The 16,850-nt window shown below is 36.8% G+C and overlaps 1 protein-coding gene across 3 annotated transcripts; it reads right to left on the bottom strand.

The window, feature by feature from the left end:
- Window positions 1-1,921: 1,921 nt before the first annotated feature.
- LOC121244323 lies at window positions 1,922-13,086 on the bottom strand. Of its 3 annotated transcripts, none has more exons than XM_041142336.1 (9): window positions 12,928-13,085; window positions 12,368-12,422; window positions 10,954-12,245; window positions 8,118-9,483; window positions 5,538-5,817; window positions 4,429-4,536; window positions 4,047-4,325; window positions 3,525-3,668; window positions 1,922-2,554 (listed from the first exon to the last, which is right to left on the bottom strand). In XM_041142336.1, exons 3-9 carry the CDS (start codon window positions 12,161-12,163, stop codon window positions 2,366-2,368), a joined length of 3,576 nt encoding a protein of 1,191 aa, XP_040998270.1. In that variant the 5' UTR covers window positions 12,164-12,245; window positions 12,368-12,422; window positions 12,928-13,085; the 3' UTR covers window positions 1,922-2,365. The 3 variants fall into 3 exon arrangements, with proteins under 3 accessions (XP_040998270.1, XP_040998271.1, XP_040998272.1); XM_041142337.1 differs by having other exon boundaries at window positions 10,954-12,215; XM_041142338.1 differs by lacking the exons at window positions 1,922-2,554; window positions 3,525-3,668 and having other exon boundaries at window positions 4,068-4,325; window positions 4,421-4,536; window positions 12,928-13,086.
- Between the last annotated feature and the right edge of the window lie 3,764 nt (window positions 13,087-16,850).

The raw sequence follows: 16,850 nt of genomic DNA, 5'->3' as shown, positions 1-16,850 counted from the left end.
ATGAATGCTATCCTTCAATAATACCACATCCTCCTGTTATACCCGTGTGCATGTGTTTTACTCATCTTTCTGCAATTTTCAGTGATTTCTATAAAAGACTATATATTACATATAACATATGACCTTTGTAGTTAGAGTCTACATGATTGAACATGTACTGACTGTATAATGCCAATTGGCTTTAATCCAAATAGCATTAACACGATCACATGAGGGAGGAAGGGGCCGAAGGGCTACCAACCATTTCCTTGAGTCAAGAAAGGTATATCATGAAACCATGATGGTGTGTGCAAAGTACACTTTTCCCATAAATGAATATATAGTCCCCAACTAGATATCTGCACGCGCACCTTTATGTGGCCAAAACGAGTTGTTTTATTAAATGCCCAAAAACGGTTCGTTTTAGAGTGCTAGAGATTTGGCTTGAAGGAACTGGGCATTTGGGTGCGATGGAGAAATAAGCAAGGTAGAGAAAGTGGGCGACAACAAACTCTAAAAGAGTTGCCGACCATGGTGTGAGCTGTCGAAGCTGCCGACCATGACGTCGGCGTCCCCTTTAAGCTATCAGCGACTCCATTGCAGAGGAGTTTAGTAGAGCTCTTATTCAAATTGATTTCTCCATCGCAGGTACCTTAGTGATTTCTCAATCGCAATAAATCCATTACTTGCATTGACAATAAATCTTACCTTAATGTCACTCAAGAATGCTATTAATGAGTACACGTTGTTAGGTGAAAAAACGATACGTTGTTACTCAAGAGAGTTTGAAGTTCAAGTCTTGGGTATTTTTTTTGCTAAAAGTCATGTCCAACTGGGTGCAATACAAATGTTCTTCCTAGCCTTTCTTTTCCCCCTTGAAACAAAACAGTACAGCCTGGATGGGTATTTTGCAGGATTTGTGTCATTACATCTGTTTTATAAGCAATCAAAGTTATTTGCTTCTTCTTCTTTCGTTTAATTGACAACCCTGTTTTTCGATGCAAGGGAAGCTTTTATAAATGGATATACATTTTTATGAGTTTCTATCACTTGGGTTTAGTGTTTGTATTTCCTTTCCCATCTCTGGAATATGACAATTTTTCTGGACTCTGATGATGGATTGCTTATTGTCGTTGTTACTTGGAGGTATTTGTTTTTTGGGGGGTGGTGGTGATGGAGTTGAGGACGACGCTGATGGTGGAGGAACTAACCACGACGCTGGAGCTCGAACAACTCATGTTGAAAGGAACCTCACATGGGCTGGGTTGGGTCTACGTTACCGATGGTGGTGGCGGTGGAGCTAACCACGATGCCAAATTTCAAACGACACAGCAGAAGAGGCTCACGCGAACTGGGTGAGCAACAAAATAAAATCGAATGCCTCCTCCCGTATACAATTTCTGGACAAATCCAAAGGCATTTTGGTCATTTGACATGTGATGATATGGACTAAAAGACAAACGATGGAGTACATGAGCCTCCTTATAAGGACTGTACCTAGCAGCTCTCGTTCACCCACATCACGTGTTGCAACTTGTTCTTTTTTTCCATTTTTCAACACCGTTATGAAAGCAAGGTGCACTTCCAAATAAACAAGCAAATAAAATGAAAATAGAAATACCTTAATTACAATGAGATCTAGTAAAAGTAAACCCACAAAAACTTATGTAAATTTATATGATATGTTATATTATAAAGTAGATCTAACATATTATATGAAGACATATCAATTTGTAAGTTTACTTTCGTGAAACCTCTTTGTAATTGTTAATCCTTATCTAAAATGAGAAATAAAGCAATTTAAACAAAAAAAGAAAGATTGCTGAGCAAAAGCAATGTACTGATTCCCAGCCGCAGTCATTGTCGCACTGTTGATTGACTTCATAACCAATATAATGCAGCAAATTGTGTTATGAAGCAATCAAATTTGGATGAGAAGCTATTTCACAAAAATATTACTAAATAACCTAAAGAATTATCACACATCATGTACAACAGGATTTTAAATCTTCTTCCACCAGTCCAAACAAAGCAAGGCAGAAAACACCCCGCGCTCCCCTCTCTCTCTCTCTCTCTCTCTCTCTCTCCCCCAACCCACCCACCCACCTAAGAATACACGTGCAAAAATAACATTCTTGATAATGTTTAATTGGAATACAACTTGGGAAAGGGAAGGAAAGACTGGTATCACCAACAAAACCAAACACACCTTTCAATGCATTGTGCAGGGATGTAAGGTGCAGCGTCTTCGAAAAGATCTCCTTAAATAAACGATCCTTTTCAGCCAGAAATCGAAAGTGGCTCCCTTCCCTTTAATAAGACACCCAAAACCAACCATGAGGGCACCTACAGCATGTCATCCCCACAGACAGAATCTTTAAGCCGTTCAGGATGATATGGGTTCATATGGATAAGATAGCCATGGGTGCTTCAAAGCCTCTGAAGCTGAAGGGCGCTTTTTTGGGTTTATCTCTAGTATATGAGCAACAAAGTCAATGAAGCCTTGGTCCCCCATTGGCAATCGGTGCCTTAAGGATGTCTTTTTGGGTATCAGGTATTCCAACCTGTTTGTTTCCTGAAGAATGGCAAAACGACAATATTTTACAAATCATCTAATTTAAAGTTCCAAAAGGATTAAATACAATATTCAGAGTAGGAACCATAATTTTAATTTCTTTCAGTGCATACACGCCATTTTTCTTTTTGATAATTTAGCATTTACCTGCTATGAATTGACATTGATGCAAAGAATCAAAAGAGTAAATCAACAGAACTATGATATTGGTTGGAAACATATAATTACTAAGTTTCAAGAAACCAAGTACATTGAATGTCAAGGTATAAATTTATTTCAATAAATTTGTAACCAATATGGCCATCTCATCCACCAGCCCAGCAATGTGCTAAGTTCTCTTGAAATAATGGGGTTAAAAAATTTCAAAGAGAAGAGAATGCATTCTCTACTTTCTTTCCTATGTGCTGGGCCAGATCTCACGACATTGTTGAATGACATATTTCCTCTACTTTCCATACTCACTGTCCTAGCTACCTGTGTACCTATTCATTTCACAGGTGCGTACACACATAAATGTTGAACACACTAGTTTTTATATCCATTTTACGTCTTCTATTATTAGTCATTTACACTAAAAGTGATCCATGAATCTTTCATTTCATATCCTGTATTTTCAACAATTAACATATGGCCATGTCTGTATCGTGTGTCAGAGTTCATAGATTAGCCTTCTGAAAACATACACTAAATGCACTGGATTATGTTATACTTGGTCAAAGTACCAAATCGTATCTCCTATAAACAAAAGGTGGAAGGTGAGATCTCGCATTCAATTCCATGCAATGTGTGAGAGAATATTTACCAAATAAAAATAAAAAGACCCACAGCAAGTAATAGATATTTGAAAATGAGAACTGAACCAAGAATTCTCTTTCTTTATCATCAATCGAATCACTGTTCGAACACAAATGCACAAGCAAGGATAATTAAGACTCGGGGGGAGGTAATGATCCTAAATTGAAACTTTTACCTGATTTCGTTCATAAAGCATGTGATTTTTGCTAAAATATTTGTACGTATCCCTTCCTTTGGCGAGCATGCTTTGATCTATGGGACCTATAATTCCAATCACCCGAGCTAGCAATGTTGCAGGTGAATCATTTTGGAAGAGGACCTACATCATTGCAAAATTCATTTCAACAATTAGCATCCACATCAAGGAAAAGAAGAAAAGGAAAAATAACAACCACAATAAGATCTCAGTTAAATTGATGGTAAAAATTATCAATGCATATCAAGTGATGCGGGTAAAAAAACAAGACACAGGAAAATATCCATGGTTCTCAGCCTTTGACAGTAAACTTAATGCATCATGAACAATAACATAAAAAGAGTAGCAATTCAGCAGAAAATCAATTTACCAGGTAGCTTTTATATAATTTAGACTCCTTGTTATGGAGACAAAAATGGCAATGACATAATAAATACGTAGACAGAACAGAGGTACACGTGTTATATGTATATTCGGGTGTATATTCGGGTGCAAACTTACATTGCCAGTACAAAGTTCTGCCAAGATGCAGCCAAGTGACCATACATCTATCTTCTTATCATATGGAAGTCCCAATATAACTTCTGGGGCTCGATAGGACCTGGATTGAACATAGGAGCAGAGGTGATCTGTCTCAAAACAACTGCTCCCAAGATCAATGACCTTCACCTCACATCTGCTGTAACTTTTCACCAATATATTTTCAGGCTTCAAGTCACAGTGTATTAGGCCAAGGCCATGCAGAAACTGAAGTGCCTCAAGACACTGAATGGTAATTGACTGCAAAATCCAATCAAAATAAGTATATATGCCAGCATGGCTAAAACACAAATTAATTAAAAGAAATTAGAGCTCCCAAGAAGAAAAAGACATGCCACAAAACCTGCAATCTTGGCATCGTGAAGTAAACCTCTCCTCCCGCTTCTCTATTAAATTTGTGAAACTCGTATAAATTTGCCTTGAGAAGCTCACATACTATTAGCAAATGTTCCTGCAAAATAAAGAGAAAGGTAGCTACCGATCAATATAGCATAAATTGAGAAATCATATGCACAATGCCAAAAACAAAAAATGACCAAATATGAAAAATGCAATTCTTTAACCCCATTTGACAAAGTTATTAAGCACCTTATGTCTTACATGCTTTTGACAGAAGAGCAGAGAGAGATGTAGATGACATAAGAGATATAGATAGAAACAAAGTCACACTAAAATGGGCAACAATCTTTTTTTTTTTTTTTTTTGTTTTTGATAAGAAATGTTTGGGCAACAATCTGCAGAATGTTATCTCCTTGTATTAGTTATAGAAAGAGAATTTAAAAACCTGTATAATCTCAAAGACTCAAATCAATATCCCTCCTGTTGGCAACCAGAATCACAAAACATTGAACTTCATGTCTGGTAAGTTGGTACTCAGAAATCATTAGCTAATTTCCCTCTAACTTCTCAAGGCTACAATGATTTCATTCTACCAAGTTGACTTAAGAAATACACATCAGGAACAGAAAACTTTTGGCTATTGAATTGAGATATTATGAGCCAAGATTTACAAAAAGAAAACTTCAAGAGAGGGAATGACCAACTTAAGTTTCCTATTTTCTAATCTATCCAGTAAGAGTAATTTTGGCTGTGGACACAGGTGAAAGAAGTAACCAAAAATTGATAGTAACCCTATATACAACTTCCAATTAAACTGGGCACAGTTTTATGGCTCCTCATCAAGTTGACTTCAAGATCTGACCGGGTCAGCCACATGAGTTTGTTACTGCCATTCTATCCTATTTAAAATCATACTCTCTCTCTGTTGTCTCCTAATTAACATATCCTTCTGATAAAAAAATTAACATATCCTTCTTCATTGCTTCAAATTAGTTGTATTAGGCCCCTCTCTATCTCCCTTTCAAGTTTCAACAAATAACTTTAATCCGTAACGCACCATGCAGCCATAACATGTCAAGAACCAATAGCAAGTCGAATCATATTTACACTTACTCGATAATAGAAATAATCATACAATCGAAGAATGTGGTACTTGTCAGCAGGATCGTGCTTATTCACATACTTGAGAAGCTTTATCTCATCAAGGCTCTGATCAAAAAAATCCTTGTTGTTCTTTATAATTTTTACACAGACATCCATACCAGTGTGCAGGTCGTGTGCCTGTATAGCTTTACTGAACGCAGCTGACCCAAGATACTCAGTAACATGATAACGCCCAGCTATGACTGAATTTAGAACAACGTGGAAATTCTTGTCCTCTTCAAAGCCAGTTCTGAGCAACAAGAGATGTAATTAGATAATCGTATAAACTGGAAGGCCTGCTTACTTAGGCAGCACAAAACAGTGAGTCAGTCTAAGTGATGGTAAAACAAGTTCTCAGCATATGCTGTTAGTAGAAGCACCAAATTGATAGAAAAAGTTATATGCAAAATTAAGCTAATTGTTTTTACAACTTGCAAACTAAGACTAACAATTACTATAAAATAGTTTACACAATTTTCCACCAAGGACACACAACAAAGAATTTGAGGAGATACAAAGATAATAGCACCGGCGAACCAATTGTTATAGGAATTTATGGTCACATGACACATATGTGCTTCTCGACTTTTTGATAATGAAACCCCCCATTTTCAATTTTGGAAATTTGAGACTCAACATTCCCACCATTGAACAATTGAGACCCCATTCTCATTTTCCGTCAAGTGAGACCTGAGCCACATGTCTTGCCATGAGTAATAAAAATAATTAAGAAATACAACACAAGAGTCCCAAAGCAATTTAAAAAATACAAAACATAATATAATACAGAAGCTAAAAACTACAAATTAAAAAAAATACGAACTTTTTTTTATCAGTAACCAATTCAAGAATCGCTATAACTACAAATTTAAAAAGCCTACTTTTTTATTTTAAAAAATAAAGAATAAAACTTAAAACTTAAAACAAAAATAAAAACTAAATTTTAAAAAACTAAAGTTAAAAAAACTACTATTTAAGAAAAAAAAAATTAAGTAAAATTATAAGGACACAACCCAAGTACATAAGAACAATACAATAGAAAACACCCAATTGTAAGGATGAAGAAAATGAACACAGTTCCATGAAATCTAAAAGGCTACTGGAGTGCAAGCTATTGTACGCCATCATGCATATAAAGATAATTGAACATAAAGACATGACCCATTTAATCCCAGAAGTACTAAATATGATGCCATAAATCCCAAGCCACCTCATGGTGAAATATCAGATGATCACGCTTTCTCCACCCGTTTACACATACAACACCAGTCCATCAGTACAACATTCATTTTCCTTGACTTATCCACCGTTAAGACCTTCCCTGACACTGCCAACTACAAAAGATGTTACCCTTACCAGTGCCATATTTTTCCTTGCATTCTTCCAAGAAAAGGTAGATCCTCCCTCTTGAGGAAAGATTGCATGGTAGAAGGACTTGTGTCAAATGCTCATCTTTTGGAAGGAATCCAACATATCACAGCAGAGTAGAAGATGGTTCCCATATACCTAATGTGGTGTATTTGGAGGGAAAGGGATGACAAGAACTTTAAAGATCAGGAACGCTCCCTGGCAGAAATTATAAGTCTCTTTTTCAACACTTTATTTCTATGGGAAATAGCTGTAGATTTTAATGGACTCAGTCTCCCTGACTTTCTTGTATCTACTTCTAGCTCCTACTCTTGTGCACATCTCGTGTTTGTGGGCTACACCTACTTTTTTAATGAGTACCAATAAACTTCTATTGTACCTATCAAAATATTAATAGGGTTTATATTTTTGTTAGTTTTATTATTTTAATTTTATATTTTTTTAAATTCTTCCTTTGTGTTTTTTGTATTTCTATTTTTTTGCTGTATTTATTTCTATAAATTGTTTTAATATATGTGGCAGACACATGAAGTTACACCACCAAATCTATTATGTAAATTTGCTAATAAAGTCTTCAAAATATAATTTAGCCACCCAAAACTACTTTCAAGTTGAATTGAGGGCATAATAATAATAATTAATACTCATGAAGAGAGGTTTTTTTTCTTGGTGTGTTAGGCACGCATCGAATAGTCAATTCCATTCTCACAGAGGAAAAAGAACCCATATAAACTAGAGCTCATTTTCAAGTCTCTCTATCTCGACTAATTCACAGTAACTATCACGAATATGCAATCCTAGAAATATGCTACACATGCTTTAGTTTTTTTATTAGTGATATAGAAGACAACTTTTTTGGGAGGGGAGGGGGGCAGGGGATTAAGTTAATACAGAAAGAAGTTGGAATCCTGGTTCGAACTATCTGGTATAAATCAGACATGGATCTTTGGTATGGACGGATTATTGTCAATATTGTAGCTGTGGTAGTGAGGAGAGAGAGAGAGAGAGAGAGAGAGAGAGGCTATTAACCTAAATCTAGAAACGAAAAAAGGGAAAAAAAACTAACACCAGTGTCCAAAGTACAAATAATATTCTACATTTAATGTAGATATAAAGGCAGCATATCAAGCCCATTGAATAAAAAGAACCAGCTGAAAGATGGGAATGTAAGAAAAAACATACCTGTTTTTCCTGTGCACTATCTTGAGGTTAAAGGTCTCAAATTCTTCCTCCTGAGCCTTTATCTGTCGTACTTGCTCTTGCACGGCTACCGCCTCTTCATCTTCAAGTGATGCTGCCGGATCTTCTTCCCTTAAGCCACTAGTTGTTTTGTCTTCTTCTCGCTTTGCCTGCTCTCTTTCATCATAACCATAATTAGAGACTGTTGAGGGAGTAGAATCAGACGATCTCACAGCATTAGCATTATTTTCATCCCGGGAACTTTTGGCAGGTGAAGAATCACTACTTCTCCGCCTCCATGAAGCAAGCATGTCATCAGGCCCCACCAAAGCATTAAGACAGGCATCAGTTTCATCACTAGTGATGGCATTGCAGTTATTTGACCATAAAGATTTACTAGAGCCTGGCAGCTCCAACTGTCCATCTGTCAGTGGTGGGGGGAACGAAAATCCCCCATCAGTCTGATTTTTCATCTGCATACTTACACCTTTATCACTCCCAATGACATATTTGTTGGCCTCATGATTGCTACTTTTCTTTCTCTCTCTGTTTGATCTATCAATATATTTCTTGTCCAAGTGACGAGGATGTCTAGACCCACCAAGTCCAACATCATGATCATGAAAGTATTCTAGATCCCCTTCACTACTGCCTCCAACCAAACTTTCCCGTACTTCACTGCCAATATCTGCAGCATCACTGTTGATACCTACACCAATTGATCTGACTGAACCATGTTGATCATCATCCAGACAAATATCATCTATTTGCAACCTCCCACTCTCATTCAGAACTTTCCCATCCCCTAACATGATGAGTTCATTTGTCTGAGTCACAAAGCCCTTCCAGACAGGTTCTGTGCGCATCAGATTCAGTTCTTCTTCATCCATCAACTGTCCATCATATTGAGCAATTAAATCATTATCGTCAGTCCTTCCATATATGTCAGTTGTTGACAGCCCCAAAGGATCATCTGCAGCTGTAACCGGTACAGCATTTTTTGCTTGAAAGTACTGCTCACCAGAGAAGTAAGAATCCTCCTCAGCAAAAGATTGATCATCATCCTCATCTTTGGTTGGAGCTCTATCCTGCCGATCTGGGACACTGCCATGCCCTGTGCACTTTTCATTGTCACTTGGGTAATCAATTTCATGAGCCAGAAACCAAGCCTCATCCTCGATAGGTTGTCTCATATATCCAACATCATCGTCGTCATCATATTCATCAGAGTCCCAATACTCATTTGGATAGTCAACAGATTCACTTAATCCATCACCAACGGTAGCAAAACCAGAAACCAGATCAGATGTATCCTCTGCAATTCCCTGACTTACAGATAGCCAACTACCTCCCGGGATTCTTTTTCCAGCTGTGCATTCAATCATAAGCCAGGCATTGAGAATTCCTTATTTCTCAGCAAGAATTCAATTAAAAAAAACAGAAAAGGTAAAAAAAGGATCAACAAAAGAGTGACTGAAAAGAACTTGTTGAACCCAGAAATTGGGACCTGCTCCAGATAAATTCGACCAGCTCTCAGAGCTAAGTAATCGAGCATGCTTGCTTAAACAAAACAGCCAACAACATATGAGATTCCAAGATTTCACCAGCCATAAAAAGTGTATCCCCCACATTGTGGAATTTCAAAAAACCATTCCAAAATATTAGCTAAATGATTTTGAGCAGCAATGTGATAAATAACAGATGCACACAGAGGCACTTAAGTTGAATTCTATACTTTGAACGTATCATAACTTGAATTCTAAACTGCAATCCAAATGGCCAGACCGATGGCATAAGCTTCAATAGATTTAAACAATTTACATAAATTTTAAGACATGATGTCATATATATAAAGTAGAAATAATAATGTCCTTTCACAAGGTTCAGAAGTTGATGAATCAAGAATTATAAAGTCAAAAAATGAACATGTGCAAAGATCACAAGCTAGACTCCTGTAACAACTCCAGTAACGCAACATATACACAAACACAAGAATATGCAATAAGAGAAGGGGGGGGATACGTATTTCGAAGGTGACTAACCCACCAACACAGTGATTAGTGTTCTGGTATGTGGTTTCAACTAGCAAGGAAAAGACATATTTCAGATCAATGGTAACACAAAAAGTGGCAATGCTCAGAAACATATTCCAAAGTACACACTTGGCATTCTTTTCTCTTTTCATTGAAGTTTCTTACTCAAAAAAAACACATGCAGGGCCAAGTTACAGCTTAAATAGCAGTTGAGGATTCAAGACCCACTCAGGTGTGTGTGCAATTGACCAACCAAAAGGGAAAAAAAATTCATTAAATAGAAGACACCAGCATGGAATCTATCAAAAATAAAAATAAAAATAAAAATAATAATTATAATAATAATAGTTTCAGATTTCCAGTTTGTTAAATAAAGGTGTTCTTACTTGCCCAAACGTTAAAAAGAAGGTGTTCCATCAATGTATTTTGTAATACGATTCCAATGTTTGTATATTTTTATGTATGCCATTTTTTAGTATATTGCTAAGTATAAGCAGCTTTGCACAAGTTGTCATGAGTTTCAACTTTCAAGTGTGTTACAGTTTATTGTTTGAGCTTCATATAAAAGGTTCACTGGCTTGAAGCATCTACAACATAAAGGTACTTCCCTCGATTTTTCGAATGAGATGTAAAAGAAAAAAAAAACAAAACAAAACAAAAAAACAAAAACAAAAACAAAAGAGAGAATGAGAGTACAAGTACACGCAAGAAACCCAAATAATCAACAAACAGGTTTGTTTGCAGACAAAAGAGAAAACTATTGTAAGCAAAGAAATAATCTGATCATATCCATCATATGAGCTAACCTGCAGAGTTAATTTCTTGTCCGATAGGAACATCCAGGTATGACCCTATAAGGAGAGTGTTATCAGCACTGGAGAGTTTTGCACCAGATCCTTCTCTCTCAAACTTTTCCTCCCAATTAGCATTCACGGACTTGTCTTCTGATTTCAGTTTAACAGGTGGCAACCTAGGTAATTCTTCCTTCTGATTCTCGGATGGAAAGGGAAAACTCAAACTGCTAGTATTATGCTCGGATCCTCCTTGTGAATTACCTAAGAACAAGGTTCTTCCCACCTTATCCACTTGTTCCTTGATTGCTGCCCTAAAATCAATCATTTCTGACTTTTTCTTCCCTTCTTTTTTGACAGAACCTGCAGCATTATCATAACTGGTTGACATATCCCCCTTGGCGAATGGAAAAACAGTCTTGACAGAACAATCTGTCCACATATCAGAAGATGAGTTTGTGCGCTCCTCACTTCTAGACCATGGATTATCTGAAAAGTTTTCTTTGAAATATGTGCTACTAGTCTTAAGTTTCTGATCAAGTTCTTTAGGCTCACTTGCTTGGCTTCTCTCATACTTGGGTTCCAGATTTGCTTTACTGGTACTTCCAAGCCATGAAGTTCTCTTTTCAGCAGACAAATTAATCTCTTCTCCAGACTTGAGACAGGCTTTACCAACAGCATCGGGAACTTCACTTGTAGGGTACCTTGGTTGTCCCAATCTCTGAAGCTCCAAATAGTTACTATTAGTGCTGCTACCATCATCATTCTGATAAGCTCCACCAGGACCATTACTAAGATTGAACTTTAACGAATACAGATCAATCACTGTATCGTCCGACCCTTTCAAGAAAGTGAAGCTCTTGTCACTCGTCCCAACCAATTCATTATTTTTATTCCGGTCACCAGGAGCAGCAGCATTGTTCCATTTGATGTCAGACCCATTTCTACCAGTCCCACACTCTATCTCTTTCACAATTAATTCGTGTGAAACACTACGGCTATCCCGAGGCCCTGAACCTTGATTTTCCACTAATATTTTGTCCCCATTCTCCTTCTCTAATGCATTTCCCAAGTCCTTACCTTTGTCTCCAATCATAAGCTTCTGAGGGAAACCGTTCAAATCTGAACGATTGTTCAGCTCACTGCGCAAAGCTGCCTCAGCTCTTGTGAACCGATTTCTTTGTAGAAATTCCAGAATGCCATCGACTGAGTTTGGTTCTGCCATTTTCAACCACTAAAACCTACAAGTAGGTCTCAGAAAGAAGTATCCACCATACCTGAGAAACCCCGCCAATAAAACCTCATTCCTCAACAAAAAAAATGAAAATGCTAATTTTTTACTGCACCATCTTTGCCAAGAAAATTCTGTAGCCCCATATAAAAAAATTAAATTTAAGAATGTTTTATAAGTATAATGTACAAAACTTACCTAGTATAAGGCTCGGGCAAGCGACGGTATTTTTGTTGTCCTGTGACCTGAAGGCCTGAACAATAAGAAAAACCTAATACTCAGAATTCCAAAATTTTCTTCCCACTCTACCTACATTTTCCGAGAAACCAAAAAACGCAAAAACTCGTTCAATTTTCTTATTTCTCTCCAAATACGACAATACCTAAGTTACAGAATCAGCCAAAAAGTCGTGCCGGCCTGCCTCTTAGACCACGAATCAGGCATTCATAGCGCGGATCCGAAGATTGCGAAATCCAAATCCTATAGATTCCCATTTCCTTTTCCTACTCTAAACCCCAATCCCATAACACATTCGAGGGCATTTCCAAAGTAGGAATTCAATTTCCACAACAGTTTCTAATGTAAAGGTACTTCCTTCGGAAAAATCGAGGGAACCCAAGATCTGACATTCTGTTTGTGAGCAAATTTTGTCATCGGGTTTGGTGGAAGTGTAGGAATATGGTCAAAAATTGAAAAAAATAACCAAAATAAAAATGAAATAAAACAAAATAGATATAAAGGGGAGGAGGAAGGAGCACCTGAGGACGGACGTGATCGGTTGCTGCAGGGAAAGGCGCAGCTTCGGGGTTTGTGTTAGTTTTTCCCTCTCTCTTCGGCTCTTCCTGTGTAGGCTTTGGGCCCTGGGGAAGTCTGGCACCTGCGCTCCCGAATTGAGGTGGTGGTGGTGGACCATGCGGTTCTCTTCTTTGGATGCTTTTGGATTTATTCTCTAATTCTATTTTTTATTTTACTTATTATTTTTTTTTTAAGAAGATGACGATATTCTAATTTTATTTATAATCCTCATTTTTAATAGAAGAAAATTATAGTTACAATCAGACACCTGAGGATTACAAATAATCATAAAGACCAAAACTCATGTATTAAAAATCAAAAAACTCAACCACAAACTAAGAAAACCAAATAGAAAGAACAACTCTAAGAAATCAACCTGCAAGAAATCACACATATAAAAAAATAACAAAGAGATAAAAAGTAAAAACCAAGTATCTCACTTTGATAATCTTAAATAAAGAAAATCAATTATGTTCATGAGAAGAAAACCTCTTAACTAACTAAATAAAATATCCATATCATCATTTCATTCCCTTTTAAACCTACAACATATTGCTTAGTAAGAAAATCAACTACAACATTACTTTTACGATAGATATGAGTAATTTTATAGTCTATGCAAAGAAAGCAAGCTTGGATCTCATCCCAAAAATCTTTAAGATACCAAATATTACAAATATCCCTTATAACCCAGTTGACTAGAAGTTGAGAGTCTGTCTCAATATGAACCCAATAAAAGCCAAGTCAACAGTAGCTCCTAACTCCTTCCAGTAAACTTCTCATTTTGACAAAAATTATTAGAGCCCTAGCCTAAGAACACAGTGTAAGCCACACGCAACTTACCACTAGCATCTCGAATAAACCCCCAGCACCAGCTGAACTTGGATTATTCAAACTACTACCATCTGTATTAAGCTTCACTCAATCATGCTGAAGTCGAATTCACTTCACCAGAGTAACCTTATTAGCTTTAGGAGTTAAAATCGGAATGTTCAACCTCTTTAAAATAACAACATTCTGTTTAGGGAGTTTCAAAGATTTTATAGACACTTGCATAACACAACGGATCCAGAATTTAATAACATGTCAAACCGACTCCAACGTATCCAGAATTTAATAACATGCCAAACCGACTCCAACGTATCAACTTTACCCTTATACTGGGCTTTGCAACATCTATCCCATAGCTTCCAAGAAACAATAGACTGGAGGAGACCAAAAACAATCTGAATGTGAGAGATGAATGCCTAGCACGACGAAACCAGAAATTAACCAGCATGACCCACAAAGCAAGAATTACATTTATAGACCATAGGAATGCTAGTTATTTTAATCTTCTCATCCACACTTAAACAGTTATTGGTAATTTTCCACATCATAATGGAGATTTTCTTAGAAAGGTTAGCATGCCAAAACCATTGAGCTCAAGGTAAAGAAGGCGTCCGGTCCGAACCTTGATATAGTCTCAAGCACTTTTAATATTCATTTTCACTCTTCCAAATAAGAACATCATGCCCCTCTTTACACCTAGCCAAGAAATGAACCAAATCATTAGCTTTTTGGAAACCCACTTGCCTTTCCAAGAGTGGAATATCCCACTCATTCTCAATACGACACTCTTTTATCTTCAACAAGGGCTTCTCAATCACCAAGTACTAGTCATGAAGAGGACCACCCTCATCCCAGTTATAATACCAGAAAGAGATGTTTCCATCTCTCACTAGCCACTTAGAATTATTTAAGACGCCTGGCATATTATTAAAAATAGCCTTCCAAAATCGAGTACCTTTAGACGGATCCACCAGGAGTAAATGATTACCTCTAACATACTTGCCTCTAAAGAAATCCTCCCACAACAAATGCCTCGAAATCAATCTCCAAGCAAGCTTCATATTAAGAGCCCTTGGATATCCTCAAAATCCCAAATACCCACCCCACCTTCTTCAATGGGTTTACAAATATTTTTTCAAACCACTCATTTCCTCTTACCTTTACCCTCAAAATCACCTCAAAAGAAAGAGCTCAAACGCATATTCAACACTGTGAGAACCACTTTACGGACATGTATAATAGAAAGAAGATGAGTGGTCATGCTTGACAAAACATGTCTCAAAAGAATAGTTCTACCACCTGCAGAACGCAATTTCATCTTCCAGCCAACAATTTTCTTTTTAACTTTCCCAAGTAACTCCCTTAAATCAGAGACTTTCAATCTACCAGTCACAATAAGAATACCCAAATACTTGAAAGGAAAAGACCATTTATAAAAGTCAGTAATGTGAAGGAGCGAGTTCTTTCTGGAAGCCGAAATAAGTTTAGAAAAATAAATAGCACTTTTATCTTTACTAATGACTTGACCCGACTAGTCCTCATAAATCTTCAAAGCCTGATTCAAACCTCACATAGATATTTTACCACCATTAGTAAAGATAGCAATATCATCAGCATGCATGAGATGAGAAACAAGTAGAGTACCTCTAGCTTGAGAGAACTGACCAATTTTGCCTTGATCAAAGTAATGATTAAGCAGACAAAAAAGCACCTCTTGCATAATGAGAAACAAGTGAGGCAAAAGAGGATTACCTTACCGTAGACCACGTTCACCTTTGAAGAACCTCATAGGAGTGTCATTCATCATAATGGAAGACCAAGGCAAGGAGATACACGCCTTAATCAGATCACAGACTTGAGGAGAAAACCCAAAAGTATTCAAGACATGAAGTAAAAAATACCTATCAACCATGTTATACGTCTTGGACATATCAAATTTAATCAACACAATACCCCCATTAGATTTTTTGTGGAGAAAATTGACCATTTCCTAAATTAAACTAATATTTTCAAAAATACTAAGACCTTGGATAAATGCTCCTTGCTCTTGAGAAATCATTTTTTAAAGTAAATTTGTCAAGCAGACCACAATAATCTTAAAGCAGATTTTATAAATAACCGAGCAAAGATTAATAAGCCTAAATTTATCAAAATCAGTAGGCTTTTCCACCTTAGAAATCAAAACAATGTAAGAAGCCGCATAGAACCTGGGAAAAGACTTTGTATGGAAAAAACCAGAAATGACTTCCAATAAATCAACCTTAAGAAAATTCCAACACACTTTAATGAAGCTAGAACCAAAATCATCAGGGCCAAGACTATAGAGAGAGAGGTTCTCCTCTTCAGTGATCACAGGAGAAACTAAGTCATTCAAATCTAGCAAATCTTGTCTACGACTTTGGCCTAAAAATTGTTGAAAGTACTCAACAGAAGCCTGATGAATTTCAAGCGAAGAATGTAACATAGTTCCATCAGCAAGACACATGTCATTGACCCTTTTATGCTTTTTAGATTTCAGAATAACATGGAAAAATTTAGAATTTTGGTCCCCATCTTTCAGCCAATCTTTCTTAGCCATTTGCGAAAATCTCATCTCCTATCTATTCTTCCAGGTAGATAACTCCAATTTAGACACCATGAGATCATAGTCGACCTCAGCACTAAAGCAAACTTGGAGACTATTATCTAAACTCTCAATACGGTGTTCAAGATCTTTGAAAATAACATTAGTTCTACCAAACACACACTGATTTCACTTTCTTAAAGCCACCTTAAACCTTTTCAATTTAAAGGATAACTTATGAAACCCAAAATCAATCCCTTCCTGTTTCCAAACCCCATCCACAAAGCTGAGAAAATCCGTATAATTAGTCCACATATACTGAAAGCGAAAGGGACTAGGGCCATATTTAAAAGAGTCATCTCCAATTGAATCACCATAGGAGAATGATCCAAGGTGGACTAAGCCAAGATATGATAATAGACATTCGAAAAAAAATTTAGAAAATTAGAGTCAATAAAGCATTTGTCTAACCTAGCCCAACTCCGAGCCAAC

Source organism: Juglans microcarpa x Juglans regia, chromosome 8S, assembly GCF_004785595.1.
Source record: "Juglans microcarpa x Juglans regia isolate MS1-56 chromosome 8S, Jm3101_v1.0, whole genome shotgun sequence".
NCBI classification, from domain to species: domain Eukaryota; kingdom Viridiplantae; phylum Streptophyta; class Magnoliopsida; order Fagales; family Juglandaceae; genus Juglans; species Juglans microcarpa x Juglans regia.
Note: the sequence above shows the minus strand (reverse complement) of the source record. Positions and strands in the feature narration are given on the sequence as shown.

Bases quoted from the DNA above. Each gene is read 5' to 3' on its own strand.
- LOC121244323 (XM_041142336.1), bottom strand. From the start codon at position 12,163: ATGGCAGAACCAAACTCAGTCGATGGCATTCTGGAATTTCTACAAAGA. The intron at 4,537-5,537 runs GTAAGTGTAAAT...TTTATTTTGCAG, and splicing joins ATGATTATTTCTATTATCGA to GAACATTTGCTAATAGTATG. The intron at 3,669-4,046 runs GTAAGTTTGCAC...GCAATGATGTAG, and splicing joins CAGAACTTTGTACTGGCAAT to GTCCTCTTCCAAAATGATTC.